This window comes from Sinohyriopsis cumingii, chromosome 18 (assembly GCF_028554795.1).
Source record: "Sinohyriopsis cumingii isolate HCF-2022 chromosome 18, ASM2855479v2, whole genome shotgun sequence".
In the NCBI taxonomy this organism is placed as follows: Eukaryota; Metazoa; Mollusca; class Bivalvia; order Unionida; family Unionidae; genus Sinohyriopsis; species Sinohyriopsis cumingii.
In genome coordinates, this window is record NC_142978.1 from 38709130 (window position 1) to 38732157 (window position 23028).

General features: G+C 36.7%; 1 protein-coding gene across 1 annotated transcript; it reads right to left on the reverse strand.

Moving 5' to 3' along the window:
• Positions 1-2806: 2806 nt before the first annotated feature.
• LOC149776437 (uncharacterized) lies at positions 2807-10489 on the reverse strand. The gene is made up of 7 exons (XM_089942391.1): positions 10099-10489; positions 8346-8450; positions 7401-7475; positions 6813-6875; positions 5858-5964; positions 4271-4462; positions 2807-3148 (listed from the first exon to the last, which is right to left on the reverse strand). The coding sequence occupies exons 1-7, from the start codon at positions 10225-10227 to the stop codon at positions 2992-2994; spliced, it is 828 nt and encodes a 275-aa protein (XP_089798517.1). The 5' UTR covers positions 10228-10489; the 3' UTR covers positions 2807-2991.
• Positions 10490-23028: the final 12539 nt, after the last annotated feature.

A 23028-nucleotide genomic window follows, 5' to 3' on the forward strand; every position in this document is an offset into this window, starting at 1 on the left:
GTCACGCTCATAATTTAAATACGACAGATGGTTTCATTGAAGAAAGTAGAGAACTACAAACTGTATATGTTAACTTAGTGCACGCGCCGCCATTTAATTACAGGGGGTACACTGAAACGATTGGAGAATATAAAATAAGCGAAATGACGAACCAACAAAAGATAATTAAAATACTTAAACGTATTTACAGTTGGTCTAAGTCATTATTGTTTTATTTAGCATTTCTACCGACTATACGAATGTTTTTATTTCCATATATACCTTTCTCTCCCCGTTCCTTTGGTCGGTTTGTCCGTAAATGTTATCACCGTTCATATGTTCCGAGACATTGTCGCATGACACAAGCAAAATTCCACTACGCTCATTTGTTCATGGATTTTCGCCCTTATGTTATTACAGTGGTCCTGAGAGAGAGAGAGAGGTGGGGAGGTCATATTTAATTATCCATCCCCGTGTATCTCTGTTGGTCAAACACAGCGAGTGATATAAAGGGGAGAGCGTCCTTCTGAATTTTTAATATTTAAAAATAATTTGTGTTTAGAACCTTATATATGTTTTTACAGTACCTAAGTTCTTGTAGTTTATTTGATATAAGTTCAGTTTCAATGGTTTCATCAAGCCCAATTTTTTTCCTCTCTCGCTTCACATATATGCACGTATTCTGTCTTGATTTGGAAAGCATTATATCCACACACACACACAACATTTGATAAGAATAATAAGGAAACCAAAACATCCAGTGCTATCAAGGTCGATTTATGGTATTTATAAACAGGGCCGGCGCTACCATATAGACAAACTAGGCAGCCGCCTAGGGCGCTGATTTCAGGTGGCGCATTTTTTAATTTTTTGTATTGTTTATAAATTTTGAAATTGATATTTTCCGGGGGGGGGGGGGCGCCAGAATCTAACCTTGCCTAGGGCGCCAGATAGTCTGGCAGGGTCTGGCGCCGGCCCTGTTTATAAAGGAGTACCAATCGCACGTACACGTTGAGCACCATGACATCTATGTCCGTCTTTGTGCGACCTGGATCCTCGCCCAAACGTCAAGTACACGTTCTCTGATATTGCTGAGAGTTCTTGCCATGACAACCAGAGCTCATGTCAGAACAAAAAGCATGAAACATCAACATTCATGTTTCGCCATAGTTTTGAACATGAAAACAAAGGTTGTTAGCAGCTCTTGAACAAGATTATTGATGTTAGCGATAGAAGACTCGCCAAACACAGCGTTCTCGTGTAACGAGTGTTATTTTGTTGTCTCCCCTTGGACACCCTGGTCATCTTTGTGTGACCTATTTGGGATTTGTCAGCCATACGTGAAGTACACGTCTCGGGTGTCCTGGTGTGCTCGCTTTAACAACAAGTGTGTATCTCGGAACACAAAACATGCAGCTGCTGCATCATCTCGGCATGCTCTGACATTTTTATTCTTGTCAACTTCCATTCCTGAGGTGATGTGAATTATCAAAATGAGAAAAAGGTTCTTGACGTTATGGAGTGAACAATAAGTACGCTGTTTTCGTGTCAAAGAGCGTTTTTCTCGTGTCTCGCAACATGTCACCCCCATCCAGTCTCGTTCATACGTTACCTGACATTCATTGTTACAGTCCCAGGCATCAAAGACCAAGATATAGCAATATATGTGCACAGTAGCTAAGATGCAGATGTCATTTTGTATATTAACTGTTGATTCTCTCTCTCTCTCTCTCTCCCCCCCCCCCCCCCGACGTGGTTCAGCGATTAACGCGTTGGACTTGTGACCAGAAGTAGACATGTTCAGTTTCTACCGACAAATATGCCTGTATCGGGTACTGTGGTGTATCGTTGGGTATTACACTCTACTTAACTTGCCTCGGCAAGACATAGCCTTAAAAGTGTTGCTGTGTCATAACATATATCTCTCTCTCTCTCTCTCTCTCTCTCTCTCTCATATCGTCCCTAGAAGTACTGTTTTAGTTACAGATTAAAAATATCTGCCTGTATCGGGTACTGTGGTGTATCGTTGGGTATTACACTTTACTTAACGTGCCTCGGCAAGACATAACCTTAAAAGTGTTGCTGTGTCACAACATCTCTCTCTCTCTCTCTCTCTCGCTCATATCGTCCCTAGAATTACTGTTTTAGTTACAAATGAAAAATATCTCCTGTATCTCACATACGGAATTTCACTTTTAATAGCGTTACGTTTGTAACATAAATAAACACGAATTCATTATTAAAAATTGATATTTGCTGCTGAACACAAAGGAATGAAACCGTTTGTGAAAATAAAAGGAGCAAAATATCATCAAGATTTTTCGCACAATCAGGACTGTAATCTCTGTAACTCGACGACAGTCTTTTTGTAGTTATTGTGGAGTTCTAATGCATCAACTTCTGTCTCACATTCAAAACGATTTCTCTTTGATATGCTGAAGTAACCAGACACAAAAATACATTCTATGAAATTCTGATCTAGTGGGAACTACAACTGAACAGTGTGAAAAAAACGTGTGTATTCGTATGGCTTGCAATTATATATATATATATATATATATATATATATATATATATATATATATATATATATATATATATATATATATATATATATATATATATATAATACTTTCTGAAGGCAATACCAGAAGAAAATCACAGTACAGAAAACCTATTTAAATGTATCAAACAGGATTGTGCGGGGCGGTGGGAAATAAAAATATCCTAGTTTTAAAAGTGTTGAATGAAATTTATCAATACCTCCACTGCCTCCCATATGCAACGATATACTTTCTAACAATATTTATTGATAAGAATGCCAGAATTCTTAAAATGATTACTTTTTATATTTACATTCTCTTGAATCCTCGAGGTTGTTTTACTCGATTAAAAAGAATAACTGTCTTTAAAATCCTGAAAAATACGGAAAATCCATACAAGAGATTATCCTACAAAAGATAAGTGTCCAGCTTTGCATTATTTCCAGTAGAAACGATAGATATCGACACGTCATTTCGCCGAGTTAGACTTCTTTTCATGTAATCTTTTGTTTCCTTCTTGTCGTTTATAGCCTTGTAGCAGTATATTTTCTTTGGTAATTCTCGCTACTTGTTGTTTCAATGTCAGATTTTCGTTGTAAATCTCATCGTAGTTTTTACCTCTGTACCTGAAATATAATTGTTAAATGGAAATTTATCGTGATATCGCATAACAGCATTCCAACTCTAAATTTTTGTATATGTCGCCTATCCAATGATGGATATAAATGAAACAGCCAAAGCATAACATAGCACTATAAATAAAACATCTAAGTCATAACATGGCACTATAAATTATAGCAAGGCACTAGAAATGAAATGAAGAACGCATACTATGGCAATGTAAATGAAAGTCAAATCATAACATAGCACTATAAATGAAACATCTAAGTCATAACACGTCGCTATAAATGGGACAGGCAAGTCATAACATGTCACTATAAATGAAACAGACAAGTCATAGCATGGCACTACAAAATGAAACCGACAAGTCATAGCATGGCACTACAAATGAAACCGACAAGTCATAGCATGGCACTACAAAATGAAACCGACAAGTCATAGCATGGCACTATAAATGAAACCGACAAGTCATAGCATGGCACTACAAATGAAACCGACAAGTCATAGCATGGCACTACAAATGAAACCGACAAGTCATAACATGGCACTATAATAGAAACATCCAAGTCAAAACATGGCACTATCTCTTCCGCTCGTGTGAACACTGCCCTCTGTCGAATTGGTAACTTCTCACACAAGGTTAAATTTTATAAGAATCATAGTTACATACCAAAATATATTTTAGCACACTGTGGCGTATGACACACACTGACGTCACCTAAAATGTCACCAAGCAGCGCAAACATCATGCACTTAGATTTAGAAGAGTATAAAAAATTGCGTGTATCTGGCATGAAATTCTTAAATGATGAAAACATTCACCATACTTCATTAATTTCATATTTAATTAACACTTATGTACGATTTTCTTTAAACGCTGACGTCGAGGGCAACATTGCTCTAGTTCCCGCGTTCCTCGTTTCATCGTGGTCATTTCATCCTACTCATCCAGTGAAGTCGGAGGCTATGACGTCCAGCTTAACACACTGTAAATAATCGAGACAACAACTGACACGGGTTGACCGATGGACTGACAGACAGACATACAGAGACTGAGAGGGTGGCTGAATAGAGAGAATAAAACTTGCATCGACTGACACCAAGAAAAATGCAAGACATAAAGTTACCCCTCTAATTCTTTCAGAAGCTGACAATTCACAGCATTGACTCTTACAAGCTGTTGTGTCACAAGTTTCAACTCTCGCTCCGTTTCTTCAAGACGCTTGCGGAGAAACTGAATTTGATAAATGGATGTTGATGCCCGGAGTTTATCAGAGTCGGCGGTCTTCGGTCTCTCAAACTTGAACAGCTTGTGGCAGCTTTTAAAGAAAGCGATGTGGAAAAAAAAAACAACAGCTCAATTCCAAATGGTCTGTATTGTTTATAATAACTGCATTTTGTAAACAAATGGAAATTATTTACGTTGGTTTGGTGTTGGGGATTTAACGTCATTTTTCATCACACCGTAAGCAATACATGGTGGAGAGTATATTTGATGGAAGAAGAACCCGAGAAGACGTCGGGAAGCCACTGGCAAACGTTCTCACATACTCCCTTTGGTCGATCCGATACTCGAATCTACGCTGATACAGACTAGATGTGAGTGATCTGAAAAGGAGAGCTCTTTAGACCACCCGGTCTCCAGGTCCCCCTAATTATTTGCGAACAAAACGGATAGTATCAATGGATACAGTTGCAAAAATGTACCATGTTATATTCATATTCTTAATTTACGTTTCTAAGACTTGGAAGTATTTCCGTATCTTCGTTTGATAAGATGATTTTTTACTTTGAAAGTTTAAATTACTGTAAGCCGAGTAGCCTAAAGTGCTCGCCTTTACCGATCACTATCATCTCACCTGTATCCGCGTGGTTTTGAGTCTCTGACTCGCCCAATGTGGGTATGTGAGAAAGTCTGACAACCAGTAGCTTCCCGTTGGTCAATGGTTCTTACCGTGGCCTTCCTTAGTTCTTCCTCATCCAGTTATACTATCCACCATGTTTAACCTATCGTGTGCTGAAAAATGCTGTTAACCCCACGGCAACATTTACGGAATTATGTACAATCAAAATGAAAATAATGAATCATTCACATTTTTCAACATTTAATGAATGTGCCGCTATTTTATATTTTGTCCATATTTTACGAGTATACTATTTATATATGAATGAAAATTCATTATGACAGGAATAAATCAGGAGTGACTGACTTTCATCCTCTTTAACATTCATTTCACATAAATTACGAATTCAAACATGTCTTTCAAAGTCCTATCATATTTACATTTTGATAAATATATCGTGTCAGTCATTCACTATTATTTTCCATGCCCAACGAGAACTTTGTATATGTGATATACACAAACTCTCTATCTTTACGCAATTGCAGTTTATAACGAACTGATGTAAAATGGATGCATAATAATGAAAACCTCAGTAAATATAAACACTGCAGTTAAAACAGCATCTTTCTACCTACCTTTAAATATAAGCATTGCAGGTTAAACCAACATTGTTGTACCTACCTTTAAATATAAACTGTGCAAGTTAGGTTAAACAGTCTCGGTGTCCATACTTTTGAATATAAACATTTCAAATTAAAACAATATCGATGTACCTAGTTTAAAATATAAAAATTGCAGATCAAATCAGCATCGGTGTACCTTTTTTAAAACATAAACGCTGCAAGTTAAAAACGGTATCGGTATACTTACTTTTCCTTGGTATTTCTGATGGAAGTAGGGGTCATCCAGATGGCGTCTTGTTTTCGCTCATCCTGTCTAACGAAGGGTTTAGTGATCACAGATGGGTGCTTCAAGAGCTGAAATGCATCCAAAGTTGTCATGATGCAATTATCCAGAAAGTTCTGAGGCAAAATGTGTTTAAGTTCTTTTCGAAGTTTTTCTTGCTGTATTTGCATTTACAGTTTATCTGATATTTGCATCTTCCGGTTTTATTTTTCGTGTTTTTGCGTAAATTCTCTGTGACCTTTTTTGTTTCTCAACCCATGCAACACCTTCGGGAGCTGCGGTAGTTCACTTGGTAGACTCGTAATCCAAGGGTCCGGGGTTTGATACCCTCCCATGCAAGCCCATGTGTGTTACTTCAGTGTGTCATTAGGAAAAGCTCGTACCCCCCCCCCCCCATTTCATCGTCATGATAGAGTAATGTATAAAAACTGCCAACACAATCCAGTCAACCTCTACATACCCACATATTCTTTTAGAGTGTTTTCTTATTCTTTATATCATGCGGTTGTATCGATGTTGCTATGGTTGTATTTTAAATTTATTCATTTTTGTTGTATAGCTTACATTCAATAGCATACTGCATATTGCATCAGGCTTTTAGTCCCATATTGTGACTCTCTCTCTCTCTCTCTCTCTCTCTCTCTCTCTCTGCCTGTCTATATATCGCGCGCACGTTTATAAGTTGAGAACAGTTCTTATTGCGGGATGGGGATGATGTAATTGCAGATCATACTGTATAGAAATTAGACATCTCTCCCATCGTTTGTACACAAAATATAATATGCTGCCTTTACGTTTGCACCAGATTATACCCAACATCATATGAATTGTACATAAATAAAACACACACACGCACACACACACACACACACACACACACACACAAATCAATAAAAATCACCCCCACCCTAAAATATACCTCTATTTCCGAGCCCTCTGTACTTTGAAAGTCTATTTTCCTTTGCTGGTTAGCCATAATGCGCTGAAAAATATGACAAAGTTCTAGTATATCGAAAAATAAAAATACATTTTTTACTATTTTTTGTTAAATTTGCTATTATTTTTAACTATTATCATTTTATCGCGGCGCAATTTCAGCATCGCCATTGTATCACTATCTACATGGATAGCACCCTAAAAACCACCCCAAAATTTATTTTATAAAAAAAACAATTTGCCGCTTATAAATAGTAACATACAAGAAAGTATACAAACTTATTTTAAAAAATGAATCATTATAAGGGGAGATATTAAATATTTATTTTCATGACAAAAAAAAAGAACAAAGTAAGAACAAAGTGATGTTAATGAAAGTTAAGAAGAAGATCAAGAACTAAGAATCAAGACAAGCCTCCTTGCGTGTAGCTAGACTTATATAGGAAGTTGTATAACGATCATGATCGTTGTCGTCGTTCTTGTAGTCGTTGTTATTGTTTTTGTAATTGTTTGTATGTGTCATTGCCGTCATGGATGTCGCTGATATAATCACTCATATATTATTGTTTACCTGGCGAGCAGTTGCGTTGACCAACGATTTCACATCAATATCCAGGATTGTCGATTTTTTCTTAATGGTAATTAACTGAAATACAACAAATTATAATTAGTAATAAACCTTTTGTATTATAAGAATAATGTAATACAACAAAATTATAATTAGTAACGAAATGTATTGTGAGAATAATGTAATACAACAAAATTATAATTAGTAACGAAATGTATTGTGAGAATAATGTAATACAGCAAATTATAATTAGTAACGAACCATTTGTATTATAAGAATAATGTAATACAACAAATTATAATTGGTAATGAACCATTTGTATTATAAGAATAATGTAATACAACAGATTATAACTGGTAACGAAATGTATTGTAAGAATAATGAAATACAACAAATTATAATTAGTAACGAAATGTATTGTGAGAATAATGTAATACAACAAATTATAATTAGTAACGAACCATTTGTATTATAAGAATAATGTAATACAACAAATTGTAATTGGTAATGAATCATTTGTATTATAAGAATAATGTAATACGAAAAAAGAATAATTTAATACAGCAAATTATAATTAGTAACGAAACATTGGTATTGTAAGAATAATGTATGAATCGCTTAATTTGCTTTCTTTAATATTTTATGTCATGGGACCGACTGTTGTCTTATACTGCTGTGATACAAATAAAGTTTAAAGGTCAGTTATAATATTGTATGGAAAGAAAAACCTGAACAATGTTGGATTTTTTTTATAGTTACGATTTGTACCTATACGCTGAATGTTGATACGCAAATTCCTATTTAAACCGATTATTGTTTCTTAACTTTATGTTATAGCAATTTTTATAGATGATGCATGAGAAAATAATTCAACTTGTTGTCGATCTGATATCTAGAAATATGATTCATTACAGAAGAATAGAACACGAGAGAGACAGAGGAGAGAACCTTCAGCGCTCCTTTGGCCTTCGCCCATTTTGAGATGGGTGCGTCCTTTGTTGGAGCTCTCCAACCTTTAATAGCTGGGTCATAGTGGAATGCATAGGGCGGGGGCTGGAAAAAAGTGAATACCGCTCAATGCATAAAATATACTGATAACTGGAACAAAGCAACATGTCTGTCCATTTTTGAAATCATCGTGGACATGCATTAACCCTGTATAATCATAACTTAGAGTTTATACAGTGTATAAGAAAGAATGCTACACTATTAAATACGCACTGGTTGAGGCACGTACGCGTACACGGACACAAAATAAATTTGCCTGCATTTCCTTCATAAGCTCCCTAACATTTCACAACTTGTAAGCAGCTTTCCCTTCTATAAAATAATTCAGTTGAATCTAAAACAATAAGCAGGTCTTTTGAACCAGGTGTTGTATGTGCATTTCTTCCTTGGTCTGGCATTGCAAATGCAGGATTGATTGATGTATTTATTGCATGATGCAGCATGTCGAAATAATATAATATCTTTCTCGATTTTATATTTTAAACTTTGAAGATGGGGATTCAGATAACAAATTATCCTTTTTTAGGTTTTAGGTATGTTGATAACTTGTCCAACTTTATATAATCTATTCTTGTTGATCGGGGTACCCTTCTGTACTGTACAAGGTAAATCATTCATGTATATGATATGGCATTTTTGAAAGTCCCTTCAGCTTGGCCGTAGTGAGCGCCTAGATCGCTCACCATAACCGTTGTATACAGTCCGTAATATTCTGCATTCACAGGAATGTAATATTAATTCTACCCGAGTTCTAGCAAACATAGAAAAGATGGCAACATGTTTATGTAGTAGTAATCTTTTCTCCAAGGTGAGGACATTCAGTCTATTGAATAAAAAAGATGTTTGGGGAGGAAACGAAACGAAATCGCCAAAAGTTAGTTATTAGTACCATTCTGAATTATGTTTGCTTTTACATGAAACTGAATTTCAGGTTGTATTCTTTGTCAAATCGGAAATATAGGTCGCCACTACACACACACACACACACTTTGTATCATTAAGTACACACGGCGTTCTGCCGGGTGGAGGAAATGACACCTCTCTCTCCGTCGTTTTCCTTCGGTCAATTCAGACACGTAGGGCTTTTTTTTTTTTGATGACTAAATATAGGTCTACGTCAGTACGTCATTTGAGGAAGAGATTATTATTATTATTATTATTATTATTATATTTTGTTTAATATTTAAAATAGGAATATTTTGCCATAGTGTACAAAATCATGTCATGCATTAGAAACACAATAATGGGACAGTCTTATATTGTATTTTATTGCACCACTTCACGTCGATACTAACGCAATAATGGGACAGTCTTATACTGTATTTTATTGCACCACTTCACGTCGATACTAACGCAATAATGGGACAGTCTTATATTGTATTTTATTGCACCACTTCACGTCGATACTAACAATAATGGGACAGTCATATAACGTATTATTGCACCACTTCACGTCGATACTAACACAATAATGGGGCAGTCTTATATTGTATTTTATTGCACCACTTCACGTCGATACTAACACAATAATGGGACAGTCTTATATTGTATTTTATTGCACCACTTCACGTCGATACTAACACAATGATGGGACAGTCATATAACGTATTATTGCACCACTTCACGTCGATACTAACAAAGTAATAACTATTAACTGATGTAAGACATACGACTTTTTCAGAGTTATTATTACCCTTTTCCTGCTTGTTTTTGCAACGTCCAAGGAAATCTTCCTGTTTTTATTTGGGCCACGTGAACTAGACATCTTGATCCTGGAACAAGAGGTAGGAAAACTATACACATGGTAGATCAAAACATTCATATTTTTAAAATCCTTTGCTATAAATATGAAACTGGATGGGTGAGGCCCTAAATTTGCTAAGATGCAGGTCTGTATATTATTCGTGACTACAAAAGGATTAAACGGAAATCAAGCAAGTGTCCTTCAAAATAAATTATATTGAGAGAAAGAGAGAGAGAGAGTATCCCGAATCCAACCCTCAAGAATATTTCATGTGTACAGCTGGACATCGGATGTACTTTGCAAATGTTGAGCATGAATTACAGCTGCATGCATTACCGACTGAAGTTTTATATATTTTATACAGTACTAGTTAAACAGTAGACCCATCGCTTATAATGATATCGGACACATTTAATATCATAGTTTTACATTTGCTTAGACACTGTATAAATTTATTTCAATACATTAACAACAGTTGAATATTCCACTATTTTAGGTCACAGCTTTTTTTAAAGCTGAATGTGAAAGAATTATTGCATAGTGTTACATAACCATACGGGATCCAAATGACCGTTAGATACACAAGAAATCAGAGATTTACCCTAAGAATCTTTCAAGACTTTGGTATTTTGCATCTGGTGTGGACTTAGATTTAAAAAAGAGCAATAAATGTTGGATCCGAATTCAGTCAATTCATATTTATTTTACAACGACATGAAACAAACATAATATTTAATTGTTGTCATGAATACGTCTAACTATATCTCAGGAAAGCAGACAACTTTCAGACGAGAGATTTTATAAGAAACTCAGTCATGAACCAACAGCTGAACACTCTAAAATTGCGTGGCAGGCATTAAATAACACACATTCCGCAAGACACAGTGTTGACATAAAAACTGAGTTACCTTCCACCAGTTGACTTCAAAACCAGGGGGATTTTATTTACTCCATAAAATACACGAAGAAAGGAACAAAGACAAGGCATTTTTGAAAACAATCTTCGCACTGAAAAATTCTCAGTTAGTTGATCATCACCTGCGGCCTTTCGTGGAAACATCGCCTTCCTATATCCAAGATACAGCGAACCATCTCAATAAAACACCGAAAACTGATCTTCCAGACAACACTTTCACTATGGACGTTTCTTTCTTATACACCAATAGTCCACACAAGAAAGGTATCACAACCTGCAAGGAAGCATGGAACGTTTGTTCTATCTTCCCCTCCTTCACACTATTTGGTCAAACCTTTAATAAATGTTCTTAAATTTAATACTTTTGAATTCAGCAACCAACACTTTCTACAAATTAATGGGACTCCAATGGACGCCAAAATTGCACCTTCATATGCCAATATGCACGTGGGAATACCCGAGCAAAAGCTCCTCAGTGAAATACCATAGAGACTTCTAAGCTGGTGCACAATTGCTAACGACACAAAATCAAAATGGATCGCAACGGGAGACAATTTCAAAATATTTATTGAACTCGCCAATAATATCTATCCTACAATTAAATCTACGTCATAGTCATCAGACAGACTCAACATCATTTGGGATAGTCCTGGAGGGGAACATAAGAAACTGGCCTGTATTCTAAACCAATTAGCTCTCATCAGTATCTGCTCCCAGGAGCTGCCACCACGAGCACATAATAAGAAATCTTCCTTACGGCACGTGCTACAATGGAAACGAAACTCTAAGACCTCAAGGAATACCTTAGAAGAGAGGATACGTAAATAGCCGCATCGAGAAGGCTATTGAAAAATAGTCTCCTTGATATAGGAGCTATCCTGAAATATAAAACCAACGAAACCAACAAACGCGTCCAGTTCGTAGTTTCCTTCCACCCCGATTCCCCAAACTCGCTACAAGTAATTCAGAAGCATTAGCACCAAACTGAATTTCTCAGAACGTCTGAAGAATATTTTTAAAGAAGTTCATGTAGCTGCGTACGGGAGAACTAAAATTCTGAAGGACTGTCCGGTGCGTGCCAAGGTAACTTTAAACAAGAGAACAGATTCGAGTTTATACTGCTGCAAAGACAACCGTTGCATAATTTTCAAAACATATGCCACAGACCAAATCGCTCAGCAGTTCGACAACATGCGTACGCTTTACTATTATTCAGAAGTAATGAAGTCGAACCAACAACGTAATCTATCTTCTAACAGGAAAGATCTGTGTCACTCAATATGTTGGCGAAACCGTTGATTTCAGAAAACGAATAAATGACCACATGGTTGGTCCGATAAAGCACTTTTCCACTGTTGGTCTGTATTTGTACAAATACCTTTCACTCAAATAGATCTGTAATGGCTTCCCTCCGGTACGTAGTCATACTTTCAATGTTAAACTTACAAAGTATCTTTTTCAGGTCAATTGCCTCCATAGTTTTCAGCGATGAGCAATGCACCACGTTATTGGTAGTTGGCATTCTGTACTAAGGGAGGCAACCTATGACATCCAATAGACGTCGCAAGGACAAATTACCAATATATATGTTCGGTCCGCCAAGGTGTAGATAGCGTTATCATACCAGAACCTTGGCTAGCGAAGATGGGGTAGTTCAGTCTAAATGAAGGAATCTAACATTCCAAATTCAATCGTAACAAAACAAGAGCAAGGTATCAGTTTATCAGATGTACCCCAAGTAAATGTTCCGAAACTGTTTACATGTAATCTTCTTCTTCTTTTTCTTCTTCTTCTTCTTCTTCTTCTTCTTATTATTATTATTATTGTCATTATCCTGTTACATCGTGTCTTTTTATATATTTTTTAATACCTAAATGCGTAACTTAACGTTACCGGAATATAATTTCTATTGTACATTTGTAGATGGCGTTCATTTTTCGCGACACAAAGTTTCCATCCTTTGTACCCAGCCTGAAATTAGGTTATATATGCATGCAAGCCAGCATGGACAGGTTCGCTGAGGCATGTGACAACAATGGCCTCACGATCAACACCAAAACGATCCAAGCCATTTGCCAACCTGCCCCTGGGAAACAATATTGTGAACCGAGCCTCACAGTGAAGAGTCAGAAACTCCAAGCTGTCCTCAGCTCCACGTATCTGGGCAACAACCTCTTAATAGCAGTAAAAATCGACACTGAGGTCAACCATAGAATTGTCAAAGCCATCTCAATCTTCGGGAGACTAAGTGGGAATGTGTGGGACCTCAGAAGAATAATTATATTCACCAAACTGAAAGTGTACCATCCTACAGTGCTCACCACCCTCCTCTATGACAGCTAGACGTGGATTGTCTATAGCAGACATTGCAGACAACTCAACCAATTCCACATGATATGTCTCCAAAAGATTATGCGGATAATTTGGCAAGACACAATTCCTCATACCGATGTATTACGAGCGCCGGCATCCAATCTGTCTTCACATTGCTGCAGAGGGCCCACGTTAGATGGGCTGAACATATGCCCGTGTGCCCCATGAACATAGTCCAAAACAGCTGTTCTATGGCGAACTCTGCGAAGGAAAGCGCGTTCTTGGAGGACAAAATAAACGCTTTAAGGACTCACTGAGGCGTCTTTGAAAAAAACAACAGAGTATCAACAGTGCCTCATGGGAAACCTTTCTCTCCTGGCGCAGCAAGATCACACCTGAGGCCCGCGCAGTTGAACAGCAGAAAATTGCTGAGGCGCAGAGAGTACATTCACTCATAAGGTCAGAGCTGTCAACACCTCTACTTCTACAACCCTTGTGCGCTTCACATGCGGGAGAGACTTCCATGCCCGAATTGGCCTCACTAGCCATCTCCATACACACCGCCTGACAACAGATAACTGAGGATGATGTCGTGATCAAAACTGACTGACAAAGATTATATATATATATATATATATATATATATATATATATATATATATATATATATATATATATAGAGAGAGAGAGAGAGAGAGAGAGAGAGAGAGAGAGAGAGAGAGAAACGTGAATGGTACATCATTTTCTGGAAAGAGACCGAATTATTGTAATGTTTGGTTCGTCTTTCTCAGTCTTACATGGTTCAGTTTTGTTACAGATTCCAGTCCTCAGTCTTGGAAGGTTTAATGTTTTTTACAAGTTATACTCTTCAATGTATCGGTTATAATTTTATCTCAGAAATTAATTCACATGTTCGCCAACCTGCATACGTGCTTCCTTGCCTACACTCACCCGCCCGCCTAATTACCTGCCTGTCTACCTACCTAACAACCTACCTAAGTACCTATGTGCTAACTACAAACAGCCAACAGCTGTTCAACCCATTTACGAATATCCATCCACCCATCCTCCACACGTTCTTTATAAAATATACTAGTGTATCTCACTATTTGTCTTTCTATTCACTACTAGTGTATCTCACTATTTGTCTTTCTATTCATCCACTTGCTCATCCATTCATTGTTCCAGCCATTTATTTGATACAATCATGCAACAACTAATTGATACAACTATGACATAATTAGTTCATACAATTAATCCAGAACTACTTGATACAATTAATCCAGAACTACTTGATACAATTATGCCACAAGAAAAGCAACTGTTCAGTATAATATCACGTCACGTTATAGGCAGCAAATGTGTATCAATGAAATTCATTGATGTTTTTTCTGTTTCTGAATCCGTATTACCGTAATGAATATGATAGTTTGAGAGAGAGAGAGAGAGAGAGAGAGAGAGATTTCTTACCCTTCTAAAAAGTAAAAATATCTATCAAGCACCGTGAGGCAGACAACATTTCTTTAAATAAGAAAGCTTCAAAATAACAGAAGTATACATTTGTCCGAACATTGATTATTTTGTTGAAGTCTATTCTCCCGTTGTATTATCGATGTTAACACCGGAGCTATTCAGGTTAGCGAACAAGTCGCTATGTACTTAATTAAACTGCTTAATAGTGAGCGCCTGTATTAAATGACATATTTGCTTTATAGATTTTCAATAAATGGAAATTTAAATGTTACTATTATACGTAGACTGTATGAAGAAAGAACATATTTGACTTCTTAGCATGCAGTATACATGATTAATTGAACTGGGTTAATATTTTTTAATATAATTTTGAATTTCACAGGATGTGTCTGCAAATAAACGACACACTCGATGACATATTCATTCCAGTCATATCATATTTAAAGCGCAAGGTATGAACTAAGGTTTAACTCTTAATAAACTGCTTGAAGTTGTTTTTACCGAAGGATTGATAAGCTCTGTCTGTCTGTCTGTCTCTCTCTCTCTCTCTCTCTCTCTCTCTCTCTCTCTCTATATATATATATATATATATTGTTTTTAAAGAAATTATTACAAAACTTAATAAAAAATTTTCCTCATACCATCCACCCAAAATATATCTTTTCTACAACACTGTTTGGTTGACATATTTATCCCATTTTGAAGAACGAATTTTAGAGTAATAATTTTTAATCAAAGGTACCAATATTCTGCAATTTTCGGATCTAGGATTGAGTGTCGTATATCCAAATTATTTTGCTGTCTGTTAACTGCCATGGATTCTTATTTGAGTGGCGCGTATCCAAGTGATTTTACATCCATGCTGGTCCTTAACCTCCCTGAATTCATAATTGAGTGGCGTGTATGCATGTGATTTTAGATCCATGCTGGTCCTTAACCTCCCTGAATTCATAATTGAGTGGCGTGTATGCATGTGATTTTACACTCATGCTGGTCCTTAACCTCCCTGAATTCATAATTGAGTGGCGTGTATGCATGTGATTTTACACCCATGCTGGTCCTTAGCCTCCCTGAATTCATAATTGAGTGGCGTGTATGCATGTGATTTTACATCTATGCTGGTCCTTAACCTCCCTGAATTCATAATTGAGTGGCGTGTATGCATGTGATTTTACACTCATGCTGGTCCTTAACCTCCCTGAATTCATAATTGAGTGGCGTGCATGCATGTGATTTTAGATCCATGCTGGTCCTTAACCTCCATGAATTCATAATTGAGTGGCGTGTATGCATGTGATTTTAGATCCATGCTGGTCCTTAACCTCCCTGAATTCATAATTGAGTGGCGTGTATCCATGTGATTTTAGATCCATGCTGGTCCTTAACCTCCATGAATTCATAATTGAGTGGCGTGTATCCATGTGATTTTACATCCATGCTGGTCCTTAACCTCCATGAATTCATAATTGAGTGACGTGTATCCATGTGATTTTACATCCATGCTGGTCCTTAACCTCCATGAATTCATAATTGAGTGACGTGTATCCATGTGATTTTACATCCATGCTGGTCCTCAACCTCCATGAACTCATAATTGAGTGGCGTGAATGCATGTGATTTTACATCCATGCTGGTCCTTAACCTCCATGAACTCATAATTGAGTGGCGTGCACGCATATGATGGTACATCCCTGCTGGTCGTCGAATCATATGGATTCAGAATTGAGTGCTGTATACGCATGTGATGTTACTAAGTTGGTCGTTAACAGCCATGGATTTAGAACTGAGTGGCGTGTATGCACGTGATGTTACATCGATGCTGGTCGTTAACTGCAGTGGATTTAGAACTGAGTGGCGTGTATCCACGTGATGTTACATCGATGCTGGTCGTTAACTGCAGTGGTTTCAGAACTGAGTGGCATGTATCCATGTGATAGTACAACCCTGGTCATCAACTCACATGTATTCAAAATTGAGTGGTGTGTTTCCACGTGATGTTGCATCTATGCTGATCGGTAACTGTCATAAATTCAGAATTGAGTATCGTCTGTTTATATGATGTTACATCCCTGTCAGTCGCTAGCTAACAGATTCAAAATTTAATGTCGTGTATCAATGGCACGTTATATCCATGCTGGATGTTAACTGCCATGGATTCAGAGTTGAGTGGTGTTTATTCATATGATGGTATATCCATGCTGGTCGTTAACTGCTACGTATATCTATATATTTTGTAGTGCATATTTTGTTAATATCAGTTTCGAATAATAATATTCATCCAAATGGCGCAATTGCATCAAATATTTTTACACTTTACTTTTCAAAGAAACATGTAGACAAACCGATTTGTTTTTGCGTCAGAGGGTGATATTGCACAAGTCCTCCTTCAAGACAAATAATTCAAACTTAGTATTATGATTGTGGGCAATTTGTATTTGTACATTGGTCTAAAAAAATTGTAACCAACCCAGACAGCATGGATTCCTCAGCTTACCTGGTATGTTTTAAAATGCTCCCCCACCCCAATGTAATCAACTACACAGTTTACGTTTATGAAGTTTTCAGTACTCTTATGCAGCCCTTGTCAACATTCATTATCAAGTGGAAATTGAATCCATACTGTAGCGATCTTAGCCTACGAAATGTTGACCCCCCTTCCCCCGTAACACGGCATACAAGATATGATACAATAATAACAAATGTTCCTTCTAGTACGGCGTTCCATATGCGTCCGTATAACCCATATATTTGACGTCATTACACTTTCACACAAAACTTCAAACCGTTGTTTACGATAATGATTCAAAGTAAGAGAGACAGACCAGACAGGAACCCCTTGTATATGAAAATATCAACCGTAAACATACACTAATAATATCTTAAAGTTTACGTTGAATGCAGAAACCGTTGCTGAGTGAATGTGACTTAAAAATTTTAATACAAAACTTGATGAAACGTGCTCGTCTGCCTAATCAGGGAAGACAAGCAAGACGGCAACTCTTAGAATATCAGCGTATGAACGTTTTACTTATTGCACTATTATATAAATGTTTCAGCAACCGATATGAAAAATATGTGGCTTTCAAAGGCTTTGTTTCCATCAACGAATCAAGCTCTCCGGCTAATCAGGCGAGATAAACAAGACCGTAAAACCCTAGCACATCAGTGTATAAACCTCGTCAAATTTCTGCCGAACACGGCAACTGATATAAAACAAAAATACGAGACTGTTATACGAACTGTACATTAATATGTCCATTATATGAACAGCACGATTTCACAAATTCATTCTTGTTACTTCGTACGTTATATGAATACTCTCATACAAACTGCGTGAACAGGATATTTGCATAGTGATGAACAATAGAAGCATGGTCGTTCTATTGTACGAACGGATAATTATTATATACTCATTTTTTGTCTCCGTTAACCTTACTTTGTCAAAATCGTTCGTATTGGAGAAAAATGAGCATATAATAATTATTGATTACTGCATTTGTATGGGAAAATATGAACTAGTCTTTTCGGAGTAATACTTCACTCCTAAGGTCGTTTCTATTTTCCCTTGAAAATGCAGTAAACTATAAATACAGCAGTATATTGCATAATATTTTCTTCTTTAAGCTGCAGCGAGCCTAACATTTTCCCCTGAGACCGATAGGCTTCTTCATTACCCACGTGCTAAACATGTACAAAGTAGTAGCTATATATGATGAAGATTTATAGTTATTATGTGGATACGATTTTAACAACAGACGGACAGAGAGACATACAATCTGCCTTGCGTCAGGCGTTGAAAAACTAGATTTTGTTCATTTGTTTTTATTGTTCATGAAATCTGCTTCTAAGACAATTATCATTGTCCACTCCTAGATTGAAGTGTGTTGAAGTTACAGGCCTTGAATAAATAACATTTGAGTGACAGACATTTTTAATCAAACCCAGTAGAAAACTAAAATGATAGGTCATGTCGAGCTTTTTGTTGCAAGGGTGTGGTACTAACAGAGATTCATATAATCATCAGTTTCACGAGTAGAGATTGAAATGAACGATACAAAATTTAACCCATGCTTGGGAAGTGTAGAATGTAGGTCACAATGGCATAATTGTCCATTTGTGGTGTTCATCAAGCTGCATCATCTCAAAAAGTTTCATGATTCAAGATGAGGTCTATGCACATAACGTGCACATGACATGTATAATCAAGAGTACACTAAAATGAACCTAAAATGTGTTATGTATATTTGATTTAATTATATCTGATTTAATAGATATTTATTTCAGTTTAATTGTTTGTCATTTTTAAAAACAAATTATTTTTCATTACATGATATTGTAATGTAAATGTATTCACTAGAGATGATACTTACTTTCAGAAAATAGTTTGACCTTGACTATTAGTTTATAAACACCAGGTGTTGATCTAAATCCTGACCTTGTTTCAGAATTTCTGGCAATCACGTAAACAAGTTCTATCTTTATTTTAAAATGATTGGTTGTTTTCAATGTCATGATGGGACTTCATGCTTAAGATGTAAACAATTTTTCTTATTTTTTATTTCTTAGAGTAAAATGATTGGTCTTCGTCAGGGTCACACTGGGTAAACGTGATCTGTAACAAGTACTTGCCTTCTATACCCTTCGAGAAGATGATCACGTGACCCCTTGTTTACGTTAATAAGACGATATAACCCATGTCTTGGAGAATTAATTTCAGTAGAAGCTGGGCTGTTAAACTTTTAGTTGTATGTTATGATGTTTAGAGTTATTTCAAATTACTTGGTTTGGATTTATTTCAAATTACTTGGATTCAAAAGGTATAATTCTCTTTTTTTCCTGAAAAATACGGGCGCTCATGTAATATTGGGGAACAAGGACAGTTTTTTATCAAAATTTATTCAGCTATCAGAAACCGGAGTGATAATTCTTGTTTCTACAAGGAACTGTAGACTTAAACACAAGATATTTCACCATACGTCATCGTCTTCCATCTTGGATTCTTCGTCGGGATTCGAACGTGAAATCAGTTGAAGATTTTTTTACTAGGACTACAAAGATTTTATTCGTGGATTATTCTTGGATTGTTTTTGATTTGATTCTGTAAAACCGTAAGTTCATATTTTTTCATTTTTACAGAAATTTTCCAGGGAAATAAAATATTGTATTTTTCTCAAAGCTTGTTGTTTTCACTCTTTCTTGTGTTACTGTTTTCTCGAGCTTAAACACGTGACATAAGAAATTAGGAGCTCGTCCTACGGATAATTTTGAATTTTGGATATAATATTTCAGAAAACTTTGTTTTTTGAAATTTGAATTCTCAAGTTTTTGAAATCTTAGTGAAATCGGCAAGCTTTTTTCTAACATATCATCAAAAGTGGAAATCTTTCTTTCAAATCCCACCCAGGAACAATTAGATCTTTTCAAGAAAGATGGTTTGATTCAACTCGCCAGAAAATACGATCTTTCTGAAGTAAAGGCTTCCTTAACGAAACAGGAAATAAGAAATATTTTGGTTCAGTATTTGGTAGAAAAGAATGTTTTGGATAAAAGTGCTTTGGTTTCAGTCAGTAAGTCTGTATCAGACTCTGACACAAAAATGAAGGAATTAGAATTAAAATACAAGATGGAATTGTAGTTGAGGAAGCTGGAGCTTCGGAAAGAAGAAAGAGATTAACAAATGCATTTCCAAGCAGAAGAAGAAGAGAAAGAAAGACAAATGCAATTACAAGAAAAACATGCAGTTACAATTTGAGAAAGAGGAGAGAGAGAGAGAGAGATGGGAAAAAGAGAAAGAAAACCAGATGCATTTACAAGCAGAAGAAAAAGAGGAAGAAAGACAAATGCAGTTACAAAATTAACAAATGCATTTACAAGCGGAAGAAAGAGAGAAAGAAAAACAGATGCAAATGCAGTTACAAGAAAAACAAATAGATATGGGAGAAAGAGAGAGAATACACTGGACAACAAATTTTTACAAAAGTCATGTTACTGAAATAAAATTAGTCAATTCTTATCAATTTTTATGTGCTGAACACGAATATGACAGTCAAATTGCAAAATTGGCTCTAGTTTTTTTTTGTAATCTGCAAGAAATTAATGTTTACATAACGAAATGCATTCCAATAGTAAAAGGTCAACTGTAATAGCCTACCTATAAAAAATCAAGTCATTGACTACATCTTAGATTTCTTCGCCTGTCTCTTGTACAGCTGTTCGGGAGTATCTCTGAGGAGTGTCCAGCAGTAGTCAGCCAGCATTGTAGTGGACCATTTTCCCTGGTATCTTTGTTCCATTGTTGCGATATCTTGATGAAAACGTTCGCCGTGTTCATCACTAACAATACCACAGTTGCTAGGAAAGAAATCCAAATGGGAATGAAGGAAGTGAATCTTTAGAGACATATTGCAGCCAAGTTTCTTATACTTCATCAACATGTCTTCTACTAGTTCCTTATAGTTTTCTGCCCTAACATTTCCGAGGAAGTTTGTAGAAACTAGGCGAAAAGCATTCCATGCTTGTTTCGCGTCACCTTCCAGCAAGTTGTTGAACCGGTCATCTTTGAAAAGCTCTCGAATCTGAGGACCCACAAAAACTCCCTCTTTAATCTTTGCTTCGCTGAGTCGAGGGAATTTTTCATGCAGGTATCGGAATGCTGGCAAAGTCCGGTCAATGGCTTTCACGAAGTTCTTCATCAAACCTAGTTTGATGTGAAGGGGTGGTAGCAAGATTTTCTGAGCCTCAACCAGAGCTGGGTGTTGGATATTCTTCTCTCCAATGGCTACATTCTGCCTGTGAGTCCATTCCTTCCTCATGTAGTGCATTTCCCTTGCTCGGCTATCCCACTCGCATAAGAAACACATGTATTTTGTATATCCTTGCTGCAGTCCCATTAAAAGGGCAACTACCTTCAAATCACCACAGAGGTGCCAGCTGTACTTGTTATACTCAATGGAATTCAGTAGCTGCCTTAAGTTATCGTATGTCTCTTTCATGTGGACAGCATACGCTACTGGAATAGATGGAAGAATGTTTCCATTGTGCAAAAGCACAGCCTTGAGACTCAGTTTCGAAGAGTCCACAAATAGTCTCCATTCTTGTGGGTCATGAGTGATTTTTAAAGCATTCATGAGGCCCTCAATATCGGAACAGAATATCAGATTACTTTCCTTTCTGAAGAAAGGCTCCAATTGCTGGTGGCGCTTTCGATATGCAGTAATTGTGACATCTTCTTCTAGAAGATTCCATTGTTGGAGTCTTGATCCTAGCAATTCTGCCTTGTTCTTTGATAAGTCCAAATCACGAATCAGGTCATTTAGTTCTTCCTGTGTTATTCTGTGTGGGGTTGATGATGCACCACAGTGAAAATCTGGATCACTGCATGCTGATGGACCAGGAGAAGAACAGGTCGACTCACCTTTGTCTTCGTCAGATGAATCAAGAGAATATTCTGCTGAAGGTTCTGGAATAGGAAGTCCCTCACCATGTGGAACTGGTCTCAATGCAGACGGAATGTTTGGGTAGACTATTCTCGACTTCTTTCGCTTCGTTATTCCGCCGGAAAGAGGAGGAACCAAGCAGAAGTAACAGTCATTTAGGTGGTTGCTTGGCTCTCTCCACACCATTGGGACTGCAAACAGCATTGATGACCTTTTGCAATTCAACCACTGTGAAAGCTGTGTTGTACATGTAGCACAGCATATATGCGGAGCCCAAGGCTTGTCTTGGTCACCAACCTTGCATCCGAAGTAAAGATGATATGCCTTCTTCACTTGAGAATTGATACTTTTCTTCTGGTTGGCAAATGTCACTTCCCCACAAATATAGCAAAAATTGTCCGCGGTATTAACACACTTTCGAGGCATTACTGTTCTTTATTGTACGTAAATGGATAAAATAATAAGTTTTATGTAACAGTAGCTTGAACTGTCTCGCACAACGTCTAAAATATTTTAAATGCTGAACCTATCTGATTGGGCTTTATATAGTACACTGCTTACGTCAGCTTCAGCAGCCGCCTGGCATTAGTATAATAGGCCTACACATGTATAGTACACTGCTGACGTCAACTTACTTCAGCAGCCGCATGGCATTAGTATTGCATTGCATCAGAAAATGATGCAATCAACTGTGGATGATGTGAGCATGATGGTATTATGCAATGTTACATCATTATTCCG

Coding starts and splice junctions, on each gene's coding strand:
- LOC149776437 (XM_089942391.1), bottom strand. CDS start 10,227: ATGAATGTTTTGATCTACCATGTGTATAGTTTTCCTACCTCTTGTTCC. Junction 7,476..8,345: donor AGGCCAAAGGAGCGCTGAAG/GTTCTCTCCTCT, acceptor GTTGTATTTCAG/TTAATTACCATTAAGAAAAA. Junction 4,463..5,857: donor ATCAGAAATACCAAGGAAAA/GTAAGTATACCG, acceptor TTTCTTTAAAAG/CTGCCACAAGCTGTTCAAGT.